The 21,876-nt window shown below is 38.9% G+C and overlaps 1 protein-coding gene across 1 annotated transcript in view; it reads right to left on the bottom strand.

Annotated features, from left to right (window-relative positions):
* PCDH15 (protocadherin related 15) overlaps positions 1–21,876 on the bottom strand; it is a 350,336-nt gene that overhangs the window by 87,393 nt on the left and 241,067 nt on the right. The window contains exons 19-21 of the mRNA XM_030453000.1: positions 16,477–16,782; positions 15,104–15,328; positions 6,113–6,229 (exon numbers count right to left, since the gene is read on the bottom strand). Coding sequence (XP_030308860.1) covers positions 6,113–6,229; positions 15,104–15,328; positions 16,477–16,782 — 648 coding nt within the window. The remainder of the gene's footprint in view (positions 1–6,112; positions 6,230–15,103; positions 15,329–16,476; positions 16,783–21,876) is intronic.

Raw genomic sequence — 21,876 nt, 5'->3', positions numbered from 1 at the left:
CTGAAGAATACATTTTTCATAACAGAAAATGCAGGTTTGCTAACAGATTTCACATAGTCCTGTACTGAAGCCTCCTGCTGTTCAAACCCTGCTTCAATGACTAGAAGCACAGGCAGCCCACACATGTATCATAAATTCTCTGCATGCATATGGGCCCAAAAATAAGCTGAATGCAGAATCAGAAGCAGCATTGACAGATATTATTTTAGATCGGTAACTCAGCATTTTCTAATAGAAGGATATTTATTTACCTGATTTAACTGTTTTAACACTAACTGCCTAAATAACATTTTTTGTGAAGAATGAAGTTTCTTAAAGTATCCATTATGTGTCACTGATCCCACTCCAGCAGTGACCCTCCAGAGACCTTGAGAAGACCTGGAGTAATACAACGCCTGTAAGCAATAACCTAAGAGGCAGCTGCTCCCACATCAGAGTGGTGGTTGGGCCTGGCAGCTTGCACTGACCTGTGTGACCTGCCATGTCCCAGAAAGCTAAATATGTGACAATGCTTGCCCCTGGGATTTCCAGAGTCCCATCAGTCCCTGGTTGCACACCAGCTTCTCCAGCAGCACCACGATGGTTCCTGACACCTATATAACTTAAAAACTGCAGACACTTCTGGCAGGAATCACCCAGCCTCTTTTTGGATGAGTTGAATGCTGGTTAAATATATTAACCATATTAAATTTGAACAGGTTACATCCATTCTCAGCCAGTGCCCCTTCCTTAATATTGACAGTAAACCACTGTTTTCAAAGCTTAAAAGGTGATGAAGCAGCAAGTTACTAATGTAGTGAAGCCCATATGAATATAACATGCAGTCACAGCTGTAAAAAAAACAGGGGCCCCAAAGAAGGGGTTTAAAGCAAAGAAGTATGTTTTTTTGCACACTGCTGTCTAAATAAATGTATTTCAGCAGAGCAAATTCTGTATTATCTGGATATGTAGACACTTGTGACCCTTCCACACCCCTCTCTTCCACCAGGGCTGGAATTGCTTCAACTCCCACCTCCCCCTCAGTGGCACAAGGGATTCAGAGTCAGTTCCCCACACATTGCCTCTGCTGCCCCTTTCTCTTCAGGGGGAGGACTCCTAACAGTCTTCCCCCCACCTCCAGTGTGGGTCCCTCTTATAGGAAAGAGTCCTTCAGGAACCCCTCCAACATGAGTCCCTCCCACAGGTGCAGTCCCTCAGGAACTGCTCCAGCCTGGGCTGCACACAGAGTCACGGCTGCTTCAGGAACAGTCACCAACTTGGGCACAGGGTCCTCCATGGCTGCAGATCCACATCTGCCCCTCTCTGTGATCCTGCACAGGCTGCAGCTCCATGTCTGCCCACCTGTGACAGTTCAGGGGCTACAAATCAACATCTGTCCCACCATGGTTCTTCAGGGACTGCTCCACAGTGCTCCCCCATGGGCTGCAGAGGGAGAGCTGCCATCTCACCACAGGCTGCAGGGAAATCTCTGCTTGGGCATCTCCTCCCCATTCTTCTTCACTGACTTTTGTGTCTTTGCTCTGGAATTGTTCTCACATCCTCCTCTTCTCTGCCCTGCAGGTCTTCTTTTAATTCTTTGCAGTTTTCTTTTCCCTTTCTTGAATATGTTCCTCCAGAGGCACAACCAGCTGCCTGTATCTGCTCAGCCTTGGGCAGAGGCAGGGTCAGAACTGGAACCAGGGGAGCTTCCCCAGCAGCTTCTCAAAGCAGCCACCCCTGTGGCCCCTCCACTTCCAAAACATCACTGCACTAACCCAAGACAGATGAGCCTCACATTTGCTTCTAAGACTAAAAGCTATCATCATCATTAAGCCTGCGCACACAAGGTAATTTGTTACTAAATAAACAAAATTCTCATCAGGTTATTTTTCCTAATATGACTATCAAGTATGCTTTTTCCTTATTTCTAAAAATAGCAAAACAGAGACTTATTTTTTATTTACTATATTTTGGCACCAATGTAATTAAAAAAACCTCCAGAGAAATTTTCTAGATTTTTTTTCTATTTGGAAACAACTATTATTACCTCAAATATTAATCATCTTTTCCTCTCATCTAAATCAATTAAATCAACATAGCATTCCTATGTTGACAACAAAACTCAAATACAGAATATTCACAAACAAACCATAGAGCAGGACTGTACGTGGCAAGAACCACAGTCAGTCTCTCAACCCACAAATGTTCCTGAGAGTTCAAGACTAATATGAAACTTAAGATTTTAAGCTCATCCAGCTTCAATTTATTTTATTGTTGCATAATTCCTTTAGCTTCCATTTGCTTCAGAGAAATGACTCAGCTGAGAGGTCAAAAAATATCCCCAACATTGAGGGTAGATGATGGGGCTGTACAGGAAAGTCCCGGGAGAAAAGGCCATAAAGGGTGGACATGTGCACTGACAAGATAACTCGCAGCTAGGCACAGATCTGCTGCAAAAAAACTGTACAGCAATAAAGCCAGACAAATGGTGAGAAGTGTAACACAACAGTAGCTTCTATGTGTTTTTATGTATATTTCTGAAAGCAATACAAAAGGAAACTGGGAATTGTTACTCCCATTATCCAAATGGGTAACAGAGGTACAAAATCAGAATGATCCGGCCCAGAAAAGAGCAGAAGAAAATAGATTTTGCTTTCATTTGTAGTCTACTTGTGAAGATCCAATTCCTGGAGATCAGAATACAGAATGATCTGAAATTAGAAAACACCTGAGGGTGTTAGAGATAAAATGTGAAACTGGTAAGGAGTTTAATTAATTACCTCTACCTGTAGATTTCAATGTAATTCTGAATTAGTTGCATCGTGAAGAGTTCACTAAGAGAAATTTTGTGAAATTCTATGGAAAAAAAGGAAAGTGATGCTAAAATCAAAATTTACATGGTGACACATATTCTTTGTCACATGCTCAAAGTAGCCTATAAAGACAGTTGAACAATTCTGGTGGGTCCTATACCATCTATGGATCATAAATGGTACACTCATGTATATTCACCCTAGAATAATTTACATAAACTCTAAAATCTGAAGTATTTTCTTCTTTAGTATGCAACTCAAGAAGTGGGCCTGAAATTCTGAATTAGTAAGTCTGGAAATTCTAAATTATTAACTGTAACAAGCAGAACACAAACAGAACATAAATTTTTAAAGCCATGAGATAAAATTACTTTAAAAACTCTTTGAATTAGCAGTATGCTTCCCAAATACTCATCTTGAGCAGACACTGTGAAATCCAGCAGCAATAATTAAAGATCAAGCCCTGGACTGCCTGAAAATGCTTTCATCTCTAGTGAAATACTTATGAAATCTCTAATTAAATACCTGTTAGCATCTTACATTTAGTCTGTGCATGCAAAAGAATTAGGACAATTACTCTTGATTTGACAGAGGGGCTCCACTGAACAAAAACCTTACAAGATGTTATGAGACTGGATAAAGCATTAAATTGAATCTTCTGGAGTTCTCAAAGCTAGCTGCTCATTAGAAGTGTTCTGCATCTGTTTCTATTGACATTTCAAATGAACAAAATCAGAATATGCAAGGCAACTGCCCACAGAAGAAATATTCCAGTTTTCATAGAGATAAGCATACAAAAAGGGCATACACAGGAAAAGCAAGCACCTCAGGTTATAAACATTCTGGGAATATTCATCTTCTGATAAACGAAACAAGCAAACTAAGCACCAGTCAAATAGCTCATGTTACTATCCTTCAAAATATCTGTAGTTTGTTTCCTCCATTATTTCAGTGTTAGCTGACACATCATATGCAGGGATTATAAAACTGGATTCAATATAAGAATGGGCAAATACATTATCAAGACCAAAATATCTTATTGTAGGGCAAAAGATACTAGTAAACAAAAGATCCACAAAAAACACATTGGAAAGCAGCCATGAATAATTACTGATTTTTTTATCCTCACTAACCCATTCATGCTGATAGTTCCACAGAGCAGAAACTAATCTTCTTGCCTAGTTTCACAGATCCTTAACATCCTTTTCTGCAGCATTTTCTCAAAGGCCAGTATGATAAACCTTCCAGAAGCAAATACAGAGACACATCTATAGGACTATGAATATGGGACTAAGAGCCTACTGCTCTTAATTTCTACTGTGGTAATCAAAAAACAGAATTTCTAACAGTGGTGCACAACCAGTTTTCCCCATTCTCCACTGGCAGATCACTCTGAATTGACTCCACTTGTGATATGGGCAGAGTGTTTCAGAGTGTTACAGTGCTATGAGGGACATATGCCCTTGCTTAATGGTTCAAGTCCAGAAAAGGACCAGGTGATGAGGATAAAAGTCTGGTTAACTTTGCACACCTCCAATGTTCACAGCTGCTGCAACTTGCTGCCTATATGGCAAATTCCTGTCTTGGAAGATTTCCACACCTGAAGATACGCCTCAAGGTTGTCAGAATTCTGTCCAGCCTCTTCTCTGGCAGTTTTTTTTATATGGAAAAAGAGCTAAGGGTTTGAGTCCTTCAGTTAGTGGAGGGATGGTAGCACAGCCCTCTTAACTTCCCAGGGAAATGCTATGGATTAATATAACAAGATGCAGAGAGAAGAGCATGCACTACCAGTGCCCCATCTTTTCCCTGCTGCATGGTGAGAGCTATGAGTGCATCCAAATTTGTCTTTGAAAAAGAGTCCAGGTGCCCGCTTTGAAGAGAATGATCCTAGGCTGTGCATTTTAAAAGCACCTCTAAAGCAAGACAGTAGAAATTCCCACTTGTCTCAGCTGATCAGTCTAACACATGCATGCCCTGACTATTTTGCTTTTAATTAAGTAGATTTTTGATTCACATGTTGGCTGCTTGGGACCCTCTTATAATGTGCCTGCATTCTTTGGAAGGAGCTTAACATCCACCTGAGGCTCCATCCTCCAAGCAAAGCACTCAACACTGGGCACCAATGATTCTTACAGACCCTCTAAAATTACCCAGATCTAGACATTAAGGCACACATCTCCATTTCTTGTTTCCTGCACAAATAATGTCTGTCTTCTGCTGCCACATTCCTTAAATACTCTGTAGCACTATCAGTTGATAACAACTGTTCTTCATCACCTATTTGATGATACTTCTGTCTTTCATATATCTCAAACAAACAACAGTCCAGATCTTCAGTGATTATAAGCTATCTACCTCCAAGTTCAGTAACAACCTATTGCCATGTATCAGTTGGAGAGAATTTAATTAACTTTATGCCTCAGGAATTTTACAAGGAGGTAGTACAACCTCCTTACAGAAACACTGATTTAGCCATTTCTCTCCTGGGGGGGTAACATAAATTACTATGTAGCGTATTTAGCTCAGCTGCAGTTTAGCTGCAGTGCCGTAAGTTTTTAAAATGCATGGCACATTTTCCCTGAACTCTTCTCCCTGAGGATTCTCCTTAATATGCCAAATACTAACAATTAAAAATTAAACCTGACTGCAGATAATCTTTGTTTTTATTGTCCTCTGCATATCATCTGGTTACCAATGTTCATCAACATCTGACTACAAAAAACTACATTACCCTTTAGAATAGCTAAGAAGTAAAAAATTTATGCCCAGTCCTGTCAATTCAGTGTTTCATCAAGGAAGAGTGATAAAGTGGTAAAAATAAACTATTCCCAAAACAGACGCACTTGGTTTAAATACTGTGCATCCATCAGGGCTGGCAGATGAGCTATGTACCTCTATGTGACCCTGTGATATCTCAGAGTGGAAATGCACAATGACAGCAAAATCAAGAAAGTGACAATCTTACACAGTTGTGTTTTGTTTCCTCTTTAAGCTGCAGAACTGTACCAAAGACAGGCACAGCTTCCCTTCCCGCCTGTTCCTCTTATTCATCTACACTATGAAGTCAGATAAAGAGCTTTCAAAAAATCTTCCAGACAGAAAGGAGCTGTATCATTGATTTTCCAGCTTCAGAAACAATCACTGTAAACACAGTCTCTGTCCAGAATAACAACAGGACAGTCTGACAAAAAAAATGTATGAGTTACTTCTCTGTGAAACTCATAATAATCACCTTTGTTGTTGAGAGAGTTAGGTCACTCATGAGGGTTAAAGATATTTCCCCTTTGGGCACAGAGCATTAATAGAACCTTTTTGCTTACCGGAGGATCTTGATCCTCAGCTGAAACGGTGGTGATAATGGTGCCCTTGACTGCATTAGGAGCAACCATTCCCCTGTAGAGATTTTTGCTAAATACTGGAGAGTAATCATTCATATCCTGCAAAACATAATTGAGAGTTTAGTTCTGTAGTTCAAACAAAATTATTAATGCATTTGCTACCATTTTTTTCAAACTCTACCCCATCAGTTCTTCCTCACTAGGAAGTCTATTTTTGCCATTCAGTCTGTCTTGGCTCTCAATTCCATTACCACAGCATAAAAAACACACAAGGGGAAGGTGCCAAAGTTTCAAAACCAATATTCATGTGCAACAGATCAACAGAACAAAATTCTGCAGAAGAACACAGTCTCATAAGCAAGCAAAGCAGAGATTTCCATGACATCTGCTTCACAAGCTGTGGGCCACAATGCGGTTCTGCTAATTTTCTAAAATTCCTGAGCTGCTGTTGCTTTAGAATGTTTGTTACTTCTAATATGCAGTAAACAAACAAAAAATGTAACTTCAGGTTAGCATCAATACCTCATGAAAGTTTAAGGTGGTGACCTTCAGGCTGAGGTGTATGTTGTCAAAAGGCATCCTCAAAGGCTTGTGTTAAGCCCAGTTTCACTGAAGCAGTAGTGCATATGTGCACATACATATATTTCCACACCTATATATGCGTACACAGCTACATATGGATATGCACAGTCATAGATGTGTGAAAGATCCTGTCCTGGATGGATCGTGCAAGCTGGCAGCAAGGTGGATGCCGCAGTTGGATGCACGTGGCTCTCGGTGACATGGTGGCCCATGCAAACATACAGAAACTCAGCCAGCACTACTGGTTATTAAAAAGGCAATCATTCTGACTGTGGTCAGTTGCCAGAAAATTTTTTTTTTGTGAAAATTCTCTCACAGAGTTCCAGAAATTTTATCTGTATGTTCCATTAAAAAAACTGAACACACATGTCTAAATCATAATATGTATTCTAGTAATAAAACTGTTCTGCAGTTCTTCTACAGAGCCACTACTTAACTTGAACTCTGTGGAGAACAGTTTTATTAATTTTTGGATACTAGTATTTCCATAGTTTTGTGGCGTGACATAGATTAAAATCTTCTGGGGTTTTTGCAGAAAAGTAAGAAGCAAGGTTAACTTTACTGATCCACAAATGAAGAGCTGATTTTTTCCCCTTAAAGCAGAATCTGTGCCTAAGCTCTGCAAATGCAATATGCTGATACTGGCTGGCACACTATATTACACAGTCATTTAAAACATTCACCCATACCTCATCAGAGGAAACGAAAGTATAATAAACATCTCTATTTAAAACAAACAAACAAACAAACAAACAAAAAGACTGGATCATCAAAAAGTGACTACCAGGCAATTCAAATTAGGAGAGCACAGAAATGAAAACATTTCAGAAAAACACCCAAATTCAAATAGATAAGCATGCTTGCATGGAATTATAGACATTGAATCTTATAATTTCAATTTCTCTACCTGTTTGCAAGAAAATAATTTACCTCATCCAAGAATGAAATACTGATGACTATTTACATAAACCATCTTGTTTCACACAACTTTTCAGAGTGACACTGTGCTTGTAAAATAAACTATATTTTGCTCCATTTTGCTCCCAGAAACTCCACTCCAGACTACACAGCTGTGGCAAAGAAACCAACATCACATGGCAATCTCACATTGTAAAACTCAAATCACAGCCATTCTAACTTAAAAAAAAGAAAAAAGATGTGGAATGACTTCATTTGAAGCAGACAGCAGACACAAAGTAGCTATGAAGACAGAAATCCTAGGTATGGAATATTAAAAACCATCCCAAATAGGATAGGGGAAATGTCATACAACACTACATGCATAGGTCTTACAACTGATTGAATCAGTCTGTTTGGGACTGGTTTGGTTCATAGACCCCAAAAGTCTTAGAGTGGGAGACACGACCTTTTAAAAACCTCATGCACACAGAGAAGAGTGCATGTCCTCTATGAAATCTCCATCAGCGTTAATGACCCAATACTACACCTATAACTCTCTTCTGCAGCTTTTCCTTCCCACAATCTGGTTGCTTATAATCATCTCCAGGAAGCAGGTGAATTTTCCCATTCAGATTTTTATCTGTATTTTTCATTTTTCCTGAAACCATCTCTCTATGTTTACCTGCAAATCCACAGCCCTATCTGGTGAGGTTCTCTGGTGCAGTAGCAAGACATACAACTCTGCTGTTTTCTCACTGGAGGGCATAGGGAGAATCACCATGTCATGTTTTTTTAACTTTTGAATACCTTTATGTGACCTTAGCACCTGAAAATCTGTGACTTAAGGTACTGAAAAGCATAATCCTGTTTAAAAAGGATAAACTGCATCTTCTGCTATAGAAAATTACTAAGTCATTATACTTAATGCACCTTTTTTTCATGATATATGGATCACTACAATATGCACAAAAATAGAAAACAAAGCATTAAGTAGAACACAGAAAGCCTTCTTTACCTTATCTTTTCTCTAGAACAAGCTCTATGCATGACTGTGCCTCATAAACCTTAGCTGAACTGACAGAACAGGCACCTAATGTTTCAGTCATAACTAGACAGAACAGCTCCACGTGCTTTTCTTCCTGGCTCAGTCCTAAAGCACCCAGTTATTTTTAATAGAAAAGTTCAAGCTGAAATGTTTCCACTTTTGACAAAATAAAAGTTGCCCATAAGAATCACCACAAGTCTCCCCATCACACAGCTGCAGTGAGTGCACTTCAGAGCATTACAGGTGGTCAAGCCTCGTGTACTCCTAACACCCATCATGAATGAGCAGCCTTATACTGCTCTTTAACAAAACAGTTTTGAGCCCCAGCAAGCAAATGCTTTCATTCTGATGTAACTAGGGCTTTGCAATAGGTTCATGAAGCTCTATTGAGCTGTAAAGCAAATGCCAAGTGGGGCTTTTCTGCTTTTCCTTAGCATAAACCTCTCCAGCACACCACTCACTGATGTTCACACTGGATGAGATCTTTGTTACCACTGTCACATTCAAGCCACAGAACCTCTTAAATGCCAACATTCCTTACTATCTATTCCTCTGGGCCGTGCTGTCTGGTAATATCCATCTATTGCCCTCTATTCTAAACTCAGCTAAACCAAAATTTTTGCAAATCCTCCCATGATTCTATGGAGTTTCCAAAGCCTTTCAGTATGATTCTAATCAACCTTATTGAGAACAGTACAAATGTAAAAATTTAATATTAAATTGCAAATTTCATTAACTTTCATATTATAGGGATCTTAAATCATACAGTGGTCTGAAAATAATTTAAAGCTCTTCTAAAACGAGGTTACTGTATTTGGAATCACAGACTCAGCATGGAAAGAACTGAAAATTTGAGCCGTGACTTCAGAAAAATATTCTCACAGAGCTGAGTTTATTTTTTTCTGAAAGACAACCAAAAAACCAAAAATCCCTTTATTAGATTATTTTTTCTTTTCCTCTTCCCTTAAATGTCTACCGTACCATATAAAAAACTGCAGCAAAATACAATCACTGAGCTTTACTTGAGCTAAGACTTGATTGAACTATAAATCTATATTATATATACATAATATATTCATGCATGCATGTAAACTGCACCTATTCTTTCACTAAACACTCATGCAAGTTGAGAAGGTACAATATTCTCCAGGCCTTAAGAACTGCTATCAGTCCCTAAAGGACTACCATAGGCATTTACTATACTATCTAAGAAGATGACAATAACCAGGATCTTAAGATTTCAAGCAAGCTCTCATCCTTCAGGAGGTTAATAATACCTCCTGGTATTATTAACTTAAATGAGTGATTTTTTATAAATTACCCAAACAATTCTGTAGCATGGTTCACAGGAACATAAAATGACACATCAAAGTATACCTAGCCTTTAAAATTGATTGCAAAGGGATTAGAAATGAGTATCTGTAAAATGCCTTAAAATCATACAGAAAAATAATTATTTTAAAGATATTTTCGATTATTTCCTTTATAATCTGTGCTTTCATTTCATCAGCCAGTTTTTGTAGTGTATATGAAGAAGGTGAGTACAGAACAATTTATACTTCCAAAGGTGTATGATAGGAGTAATGGAAAAAAAAATCTACTTATCACTTATCTCACTGATTCTCAGCTTTAAAATTGTTTCTTTTACAAATGTAGTAACAAGTTAATTTTATAATCAATAATCATATATGCAATGAAAACCTACCGTGATTATTTCCACTTCAAATTACATCTGTAAAAGAATGCCTTCAAAGTTTTGACTGGTGAAAAATGCAGCTTTTGGGGAGAGAGGTGAAGTTGATGAGTTACACTCCTAACAGGGAATAATACAGCAATACCTAATTTCACCAAATACTGGAGTATCAACTACTGGAAACTCCTTCCCATTCTTTAGGTAACCTCTTAGATGTGTGCCCAGATGTGTGCTCTGTGAAAGAAGGTCCTTCTGCAGCATTTTATTCCACTGTCTCAAATGCTGAGTTCCTGCACATTTCATCTAACACACTTTTATTTTGCTTTACTCCTGGCTGCAACTGGTTTGAGAGGTTGATTCATCCACAGACATCTCCTTGTTTTAATCTGGAAATTTATTGTACAATGTTTAGCTCAGTCCACTGTAGACTGAGTCCATTGTAGAAATCGTATGAAATATTTGGTTTTTCATCTTGTAATATGACATTGTAATGAAATCTAGAAAAAAAAGATGTTTTTATTTATTCTTGTTGCTCTATCACTTTGAATCATCAGCCAGTGGTAATGGCTTCATTATACTACGTACTCTACTTGAAACCTAAGAAGAAAACCAACCCCAGAACACGAGAAGAAAAAGCAATTACAACTAACAAGGAGACAAAGTAATACAAAACAGTGGTGAAAATAATAGTAAGAGGAGATCGCAGCATAAAATATGCAACTACCTTACAGGGCCCGTGATACAGGAGTTATTATAATATGTATTGAGGAACACATTACTCATCTAACATCAATATAAACTGAAAAAGATGAGTCCTGTTTCTGTTAAGAAGCTTTATTACCATAGCAATTGCTTCTAAATGCTAAATCCTAATAATAAGCACAAAATTTGAACAGGAATGATTTAACTTCTTCCAATATTGTAAAACATTTATATTGTGAGGTGATGCTTGTGGGTACTGCAGTGTGTACTACAGGCACTCTTTACAAACTCAGCCCTTTCAGACACTGAGGGAATGCAGATCTCTGCTCTTCCCAATGGTGAAAGAAATGACACTTTGATAGTGGCAGGCCACTCAAAAACAACACTCAAATTGCTTTTTGGAGTTGCAAATGTTTTTATCCCTTAACCTATATTTTCAAGACTGATAAAATTTGCTACATCTAACCTGTATAATTATTTATATTAAAAATCCAAACTGGATAAAACATTTGGTGTTCCTGATTATACGTCAGATCACAATCATCAGTTACTGTGTTCAATCAGTTACAGTTACTTGTTCAATCTTTCATGCTATCCCAAGACAAGATGGCTCATTACTATTTTCAGCTTAAGGTGAAAAGCTATGAAAGCAGCAAGAGGAATCTGAGACCTGGGAAACAAAGAAAAATCTCTGTTTAGGTGGTTTGATCTTTCCGGTGAGAAGAAATCAATGCCACTTACACTGTTGCTCTTCAGTAGAAGAAAGGATGAAACAGTTGATGAATTTTCCTTTGGCTTTCTTCAATGAAAGTCATACAACAGCCACACAATATAAAGGGCCATTTGGCTGCAGTACTGGCCAAAAAGGTATTTCAACACTAACAGGCAGGTATAGATTAAGCTTTGTTTTATCTGTTTGGTTTTTTTCTGTAGTGAGCATTCTGCTATGCAGCCTGTGTTTAGATCAAATTCAGGGAAGGTTAATACAAATTATTTGTAACTTGTCATGCCAAAGACAGGAAGCAAGAGTCTCTGTGTATCCATGCTCCTGCAAGCTACAAAGATCAGTCTGATTATGAGTCTACTGCACCGCTGCTCGTTTGGGTTTGTATCATATAAATGACAGATGACACCATAAGATGTCCACAGTTGGTTAACAGAACCCTATTGCACAGTGAGAATTACAATGTTTTTGCTTAAGAGCTGGACTGTGGAAAATGACAGATGTTAATGGAACAGCACAAGCTTAAAAAGACTTGGAGACCTTTGTAATAAAATCAATACTCTGAAGATTATAGGGATTGAACCATAGAATCCCAGACAGGTTTGGGTTGGAAGCTCATCTAGTTCTAACCCCCTGCCATGGGTACGGACACCTCCCACTAGACCAGGTTGCTCAAAATCCTGTCAATCTGGCCTTGAACACTTCCAGGGATGGAGAATCCACAACTTTCCTGGGCAATTTGTTCCAGTCCCAATTGGTTACACAAATTCTCTGCTTGGATCCACTATTGTGGCTTCTGGTTTCCCCTAGCTGAATTTTGTGTTATTAAAGACTGCAATCCTCACAACTCTTATGTTAGTGCCTACATTGTAACCGCACTTCGTTTTTTACCTACTTAGGTGTCACAAACACTGTATTAAAATAATTACTCAAATACAATCTTCTGTGCAAACTGAAAGCACATTTACTACTAAGAGGAAAAAGACACATTCAGTTCATGGTCCCAGAGTAAGAGCAAATGACAGGCTGAGTGGGAGGGAATAACTCCTCCAAATTTATGGCAGAGATGTACACCCCATGCAGAAGCACCCTGTCCCCAAACATGATTTCTGATTTGGCAGATGGCCTGACAGAAACAGTGAGATTTAGAAACCCTTCAGTTACCTATGCAGACATCTTGACTGGTCAAAAATAAATTATGAAAGACTCCAATGAAGCAGTGAACATTTAAGGTGTCCTCCTGTGGATCTTTCTCATCACACACAAGGTCAGCACAACTGACCTTCTGATTTTAAACTCCTCCTTCCTCCCTGCTTCTGTAAATTTTGTATCTGAGAAGTTCATCAATAAGCTCAAATTAAGACATTCTTTCTATTCAATACATCAGTTGTGACTAGGGTTGTAAAATTTCCACCATCTGACATATAGCCCATTAACGACATCTGCCCAACAAAATGAGGTATTAAAAATGCATTCTCAATGAGCTGGCCCCCGTTCTCTCAACTGCTACTCAAAATACTTTTCTACCTGCCACTCAAGGCTGGAACCTAAGCATCATCTCAGTGATACATATAAACATCTAATTATGCCCCCTGATCCACTGAGAAATCCATCCTGCTGCTGAGTATGTCAATACCCAATGTCTTTATTTTTCTCTCCCATTTAAAATATAAGCTGCTTGTTCTCACTTTCAAGCCCTGTTCTGCCTCCAACCTTTTACTGCTGAAGTACTTACTCCTAGCTTCAGCCTAGCATTCCAGCCTCTCACATACTGTCTTTCCAAATGACTATCATCATGATTCCTTTTTGTTGCTCATGTGTGGGAAGAGTTACCAGGAAAACCAGAGATCAATTTTTTCATCCTACTAATCCCCTTCTTAAATTCCCTATTCCCACAACTCCTCCTTTGCACAAGCTCCTGTTGCACAAGGTCATCAAGTTGAACTGTATTGCTTCCCTGCACCCTGGCATGAATTAATAAAATACCAATGCACAGTCATAGAGCAGGGTCAGCCCTATGATGCAGACTATAGCTTTTCTCTCAGTACAGACCTATTTGAAAACAAGTACCTTTAAAAAGCCTAACAAAAACACCCAAATACTTAATTCTGAAAAAAAAGTTTCTTTTAAGAAAAAACGAAACAAAAAAAAGGTTGAAACCTTCTTAGAAGTACAATAACAACAACAAAAAAGTTCAGGGAATGATGTCAAATGCTGTATTTTCTTTGATTGACCTTGAAACTTCCATTCAAGACCACAGACTATTAGGAAACAAGCGGCCTGGATCCATCTCAGTCACAAATTCTGCAGAGACAGAAAGGTATTGTAGAAGTCTTCTACATAAGCCATCAAAGCTAATTGGAGATATTTACTGCCCCTAGAATAATTCTGCGGTCAGTAGTAACTTGCTTAAAATCGTATGTCAATTTGTAACATCTGCAGATACACAGTGCACATTTGTGAGCTATGCTTTTGTTTCTGCTACAATTACTGCTTCTTAGCTAAAATGTGAGTAATTAACTCTTAGGTAATTAGTTCTTCACTGTCACAATCAACAAAAATGAAGCAAATGCTGAAAAGGACTGGACTAACTGGCTCCAGAACCGTACCTTTGAGAATCCAAGAGAACATGATTTAGAGCATCTAAAGTATTCTCTCCTTTTGGACATGAGTACATCAATCAAATTAAGACGGGTAAATGCTAACTTTTCAGCTACAAATACTTTAATTTGTGGATCATTACCGAACAGAATACCATTATCCTCATATTGCTGGTGAGATAACTGAAATCCAGAGGTAATGCTGTAACTCACTGAGTTCTCACTGAGTCAGACCATTAAACAAGCCTGTTTCTTTGCAGCTCTGCATTTAGAAGCACCAGGATCTGAAATATAGGATGTGGTGTGCCATATCAGCACTCAATATACCCAAATGAGTCATAAAATTATAGTTTATGAGAGCTTAAACTGAAACGTGATGGTGCAATTTTTGCAAACAATTTCATTAGGTAGGTACTTAAATCTTTCAGGGATTCCAAAGGATTAAACATATTTATGTCTGCCAGGTATTCTTATATTTCATAAATCTGTCACCCAAGATTTAACTATATAATTGCATATAGCAAAATAATTATAGCTGTTATAAAGTGTATGTTTGACTGAACCAGCTGCTGTCAGAAAAAAGCAGTAGCTTCATACAAGTGAAAAAACCAGGAAAGTGGACATACTGCTAACCATGCTCTGGTGTTTGATCAGGATCTGTAAGGGCTGAGGAAGGATTTTGTAAGAAACATAAGGAAGCTACCAACTAACAAGTTATTTCTCTTACCTTCACTCTCACTGTGACAGTAGCAAGCCCAGGAGGCATCGTCCCCTTGCTATCGAAGGCTTCCACAAGAAAGATTAAGGTTGGTTCTGTGTCAGAGAATGATTCATAATCCAAGGACTTCACAAGTGATAACTCTCCTGTGTACTTGTTCAGTGCAAAATACTCCAGTGCTTCCTGTGTCCGTATTCGATAGTTAACATCGGAACCAAGATCAACGTCCTTTGCCTAGAGGCAAATGCAGAAAAAATGCCATGCAGAAAAAAATCCAACGTGCTTAAAACCAAAAAAGTGCATTTTCACAAAAAGTTCCTACCATATCTAGAGTATAAAAAAGCAAACTAATAAAAACAACTTTAGCTTTTTTATATTAGCCTAATAGTATTGGATGGACCTAGTACTGTTACACAAACACAAGGACAACTCTGCTTAAGGTTATAAAATCCAGAGATAGCTGCCACAGGAAACAAACACAATATTCTACTCTGGGCAAGAGTCACTGGAAGCTCAGTCTGTTCTTGTTCTTTTCCCTGGGCACCTGCTATGGTTCACTACCAGGGAGAGGAGGTTAGGCTGAGCAGATGTTTGATCTCACCTCCATATGGCAGCACAGCTGCTTTTATTTCATACCAGTATTTAGACAAAGAATATTAATTTTCATCAGTACACTTTAGCTGTAATTTGACATTAGATTTATCTGTGGTCAGGCTCAGAGAAAAACATTGTTGTTCAAGTTGCCCCTCGACAAATTCTTCTCATTAAGTGATGTTGACCAACTCATCAGGATGCTACATAAGCTGTTTGCTAGAAGTATTTCTCTGCTGTCTTTAGAGATCTGGGTCAGCTCAAACGATTGAATTGCACTTGACTGAGTACCTCTTATAGTTAGTGAAGAGAAGACACCTTCAGATGTTCACTTTACTCCAGCTATCTTAGATGACAATCTTGGTATTAGATTAATTGCTTACAGAAGCAACTATTTATCTTCATCAAGCATAATGTGAGGTAAGGTAGCTGGGCTTGAATTAAATGTCTAAATCAGTTAAGATAAAATGTTCCTTTGCTACTAATGTAAACATGTAGAAATTACATGATGAGCTTTCAAAAACAAATCAAAAGCCCTTCAAATGTGTATAACAAAAGCAAAAAAAATTACAGTAGCAGCATAGGTTTTGATGTTTCCTTGTTCTTAATAATTGCTCTTTCCAAGTGAACCTCAGCTTCAAAGTATTTTGATTTGCATTTTTCAATGTTGTGTCATAACTTCCTCCACTCCAGTTCACAACCTCTTACTGCAGCATCACTAAAAAGCTGATTAAGAACAAGCTTAGTATTGCAGAACATTTACAAAACATAACTCCATAATGCCTTCTTACCTCTATTTGCAGGAAGACAGTGCCTGGTGGTAGGTTTTCTGGCACAGTCACAGTGTAGGAAGCATTAGTAAAAACAGGGCTGTTGTCATCAATATCCAGCACTTTGATTCCTAAAGTTAGCGTTGAATGCCGAGGGTCCAAAGCTCCGTCTGTTGCTTCAACAATAAGTTCATAATAGTCCCTTACTTCCCTGTCCAGCTTGACTGCTGTATAAATGCTACCATTTGATGTGATTCTGAAAAGATTGTTGAAGTTTGCCAAACTGTAATGAACCTGACCATTAACACCAGCATCTGCATCTGTAGCCTAAGGAAACAAGAAAGAACCATGTTTAAGTGCACATTTTAAATACAAGGGTCATACCCACATGGGAGGAACAAGCCAGGGCAATATTTTACAGGGAACTAATGCTTGTGTGGCTACTTAGCATTTCTTGTTTACAGCAGCTTGCCTCTCTCTGGTATTTTGTTGGTGATGAAACGCCCTGTGAAAACAGGTCTCTTATCTTGGAGTGACAGGAGGTAGTTTTACTAAATCCCATCTGAATTTGAGGAGAAAATGTGCACATAAACAGAAGACAAACCAGTTACTTTTCAAGTCAAGTCCTCAGATACTTCCAGTGATTAAGTATTTTCAGTGTTAGGTGGTTTCTGAGGGGAATTTATATTTTGCACTCTTGATTTAAGGTGTTGCATTGCTGCTCAAATCATTATGGAGTACACACTTACATAAAATATGGACATGGTCAGCAGATCGTTAGAAAGGACACATTAGTTTGACATCTTCATTTCACTTAAACATGTTTGTCACATTTAGCAATAATGTAGTCATTGCTCTCTGAAGAACTACTCAACTTTCTGTAGTTTGCTTATTGTGTTCTTAAACCCAGAGATTACCACATTGCATCTTTATTCTTCTAGACTCGGAAGAGGAAGATGGTTGCAACAGAAAACTGTTTAGATTTTGTGCAGCTGATATCTTTGCTCTCACACACTGAACTAAGTCTCCAATTACCGTATCACCCATGTAATTCTCGTCCTTACATAACTAGCCTTATACAGATGAAAAAATGTCACGTTTTGCTAGAGCTACCAGGCCCTCAACATACCCTAAATAGAGACCTGTTACTTTTTCTCCTCTTAATTAAATTATAGCATTATGAATAAAGTTATGAAAATCAAGCAAAGGGCACTCTGCAAGCAAGGTATTTTCATTTATTTGATTTTATGAATGAGGCTACAGGCATCTGGGAAAAGCATAAGAGATTTTGATGTTTTGTTACCACAATTGTCAAGAAGTTTCCATGAATGTTTAATTCTGCTGAAGGAATTCATTGTAAGACTGTAATGAAACCATTTATCTTCCTATAAATGTATTAGAAGTTAATTAATATTGTTAAAAAGAAAAATCTCACTTTGCTTTCCTCCTGCACTACGCTGATGTGCTAAACAGTAGTGGCTACAACTTCCTAATGACCAGTCTATTGATAACATATCCTTTTCATCAACATCTTTCAGCATGTGGTTGATTTGCTTAGTTCACAATCAATATTATCTCCTCTGCAAAAATAACCAGTTTGGGGCAGAAAAACCTCTTAGACGATATGCTGAAAAACTGCTCAGAAAGCTACTTAAGGAGAAAAGTTTAAAGGATACAGTTACAGACATTTAGCCCCTCTGAAGTAAAAGTAAAGCAGAAGAAAGGCAGAGGGAGCTGCAGAGCTTCTGGATAAGACACTAGGAGCACAATTCACCTTCATAAAACTTAATCTCCAACGCATGTTTGAGGTCAACTCTCTGGCTTAGCTTCAAATTTGAGCCAAAGTCATATTATAGCAATTAAATTGATACTAAATATCTGGGAGTTAAGAACCAAATGGTACAAAAATCTCTAAGAGTAATTTTAACTACCACAACCATTGGAAACTATGAGACTAAACCAGAGATTCATAGAATAGAATCATTAAGCTTGGGAGAGACCTTCAAGATCATTGTGTCCAACCATAATCCAACTACCACAACCACTAAACCATATCCCGAAGCACCACATCAAAATGCTTCTTGAACACGTCCAGGGACAGAAACTCCACCACCACCTTGGGAAGCCCATTCCAATGCCTCACCACTCCTTAAGTAAAGAAATTTTTGCTAATGTCAAACTTCCTCTGGCACAACTTCAACCCATTTCCTCTCATCCTATCTCTAGTTACTTGGGAGAAGAGACACAACATCAGCCTCTCTACAACCTCCCTTCAGTTAGATGTAGAGAGCAATAAGAACTCCCCTGAGCCTTCTCTGATTCAGACCAAAGAACCCCAGTTCCCTCAGTCATTCCTCATACCACCTGCCCTCCAAACCCCTCATCAGCCTCACAGCTCTTCTCTGGACTTGCTCCAGGACCTCAATGTCTTTCTTATAGTGTGGTGCCCAGAACTGAACACAATACTCAAGCTGTGGCCTCAGCAGGACCAAGTAGAGGGGCACGATCACTTCCCTACTGCTGGACACACTGGTTTTGTTACAGGCCAGGATGCTGTTGGATTTCTTGGCCACCTGGACACACTGCTGGCTCATGTTCAGCCTGACATCCACGTGTACTCCCAGATCCTTCTCCACTGGGCTGCTTTCCAGCCACTCTTCCCCCAGCCTGTAACATTTCTTGGGGTTATTGCAAGCAAAGTGCAGGACCTGGCACTTGGTCTTGTTGAAACCCATATCATTGATCTCACCCCATTGATCTAACCTGTCCAGATCTCTGCAGTACCTTCCAACCCTCGAGCAGACCAACATTCCTGCTCAACTGTTATCTGCAGACTTGCTGAGCATGCATTCAATACTCTCAACCAAATTGTTGATAAAAATATTTAATAGAAATGGTCCCAATACTGAGCCCTTTGGTACACCACTTGTTACCAGCTGCCAGCTGGAGTTAACTCCATTTATCACAACTCTTTGGGTTATCCAGACAGTTTTTAACCCAGTGAAAAGTCCACCTGTCTTTTGAACAATTCATTAATCATTTGGCTATGGCTATTCAGAGGAGTGTGGCTAACAGCACTGCTTCTGACATTTTGCTAAAACAACTGGCATTTGAAAATCTTAATAAGGATTCTAAGCAGGCACTGGCAGGTTCTAGACAGACCATGACAATTACAGATACAACATGCAGGATATTGGCTCTGCTACACACAATGCTCATCTAATGGCGACCGCTTTGCAATCAGTCAAAAAGACAAAATGCTTTAATTGTGGTAAAGGGGGACATCTAGTGAGAGATTGGAGAAGGACAAAGAGCCATCCTAAATCCAGACCACCTCCTCAATTATGTCTGAAATGTCACAGCGGGTTTCACTGGGCATCTCAATGCAGAACAAGATGTTGTAACAATGGGGTTCAGTTGTCAGGAAACTGGGAGTGGGGCCTACCCCTGCCCCCCAAAAAATAGGGGCAGTGATCTCACTGACACCTCTGCAAATGACCCCAGCAAATCAAAGCTTCAAAGCCTCAGCAGAGAAGCCCCAGCAGTTCAGGTTTGGATCTCTAAGCCACCTCCTGATGTGTGCTAACTCCTAAACTGGGGATTCAAAAAATTCCTACCACTATTATGGGGCCTCTTCCTATTGGTACAGTAGGCCTTACCTTAGGCAGTAGTGGCTAACCAGCAAAAGGGCTTCTTGTAACGCCTGGGGTAGTAAATGAGGATTATTTGGGTACTATAATGATTTTGGCATGGTGTCAACAAGTCATTGAGATCCCAGAGAAACCTAGAACAGCACAAATTCTTAGACTTCCATATTTTAAACTTGTTCAGGAACAGAAATGAGTGAGAGGAGCTACTGGATTTGGTAGCTAGGGAACAACAAATTTTTGTTCTCAAGAAGTTACTGATCAACAACCCACACTAACATTAACTGTACAAGGAAGAAAATTTGAAGGACTTACTGGAGCAGATAAGTCTGTCATGGCTTTAAAGCACTGGCCAAAATCATGGCCTCTACAAGAAGGGCCTACTCTTTGGCAGGAGTAGGTGAAGTGTTATTGCCCTGGCAGAGTTCTGCACATCTCACATGGCAGGACCACAATGGAAAAACAGGAGTTTTTCAACCATACATTTTACAAAAATTACCAATATCTCTATGGAGACAGGATGTCCTCAGACAAATGGGAGTGCACTTATATAGCCCATTTGAGCAGGTAACTGCCATGATGAATACTCTAAAATCTCACTCTTTAAAGGGATTAGGCAAGCAGCAGCAAGAAATGAAAGAATGCCTGCCTTCAAAAATTAGCACAGATCACAAAGGATTGGGATATCCTTTTGTTTAGGAGCTGCTGTTGAAGATTCTGTTCCCTGTGCTTACCCCATTCAATGGATTTCAGATGATCCTGTCTGGGTTGAACAGTGGCCCCTATCTAAAGAGAAGTTTTTGTCTTGCAAGTGTTGGTTAAAGAACATCTAGGTGCCAATCATACTGAGTTTTCAGTCGGCCCTTGGAATTCTCCAGTTTTTGTTATCAAAAAGAAATCTGGGAAATAGTGAATGCTATCTGAGTGCTACTAATGCCATTATAGTCTCTATGGGCCCATTGCAACCCAGGCTGCCACACCTTCCATCTGGCCCCTTGAAGTCATAGACTTAAAGGATTGTTTTTTCACTATTCCATTTCAGAAGTCAGACGTGTAGATTTGCCTTTTCAATATCCAGTATTAAAATGGAAGAACCAGCTTTAAGATATTAGTGGAAAGTTCTTCCACAGGGAATGAAAAATAATCCAACTATGTGTCAAAATTTTGTACACCGAGCTATTGCACCTGTGAGATACAAAAGGCCAGAGGCAAAAATTTTTCACTATATGCATGGTATTTTGTCTGCTCATTGTGATCAAGAAGAAGTACAAGAAATACTAAAGAACTTGTGTATTCATCAAGAGTGACAGGGCTTACAGGTGACCCCAGAAAAGGTACAACAGACTCCAGCATTTTCATACCTTAGTTATTTTTTACATCAGTGTACCATTTATCCACAAAAAATCAAACTACACCTTACCAATTTGAAAACATTAAATCATTTTCAGAAATTGTTAGGAGATATTAACTGGCTAGGAATTTCTCCAGCTCAGCTGTCTCATATATTTGAAAGGCTGCATGGTGATTCTAATATAAATTTTCCCCTGCACGCTCCCAGAAGAAGCAAAGGAAGAGTTACAGCTTGTAGAACAGGCTATACCAACTGCTTAACTACCACCTATTTCCCTTCAACAATCAGTACAAGGTGTTGTTTTAGCCACTCCTGAAATCCCTATTGATATTCCTTTCCAGTCACAGGGTATACATACTTCCCTTTTCAAAACTTCCTCATTGACCCCATATGGGACAGTAGTTGCATTCTTGATTTCTGAAT

This window comes from Calypte anna, chromosome 6, assembly GCF_003957555.1.
Source record: "Calypte anna isolate BGI_N300 chromosome 6, bCalAnn1_v1.p, whole genome shotgun sequence".
NCBI classification, from domain to species: domain Eukaryota; kingdom Metazoa; phylum Chordata; class Aves; order Apodiformes; family Trochilidae; genus Calypte; species Calypte anna.
This window is presented reverse-complemented; position numbering and strand designations above follow the sequence as displayed.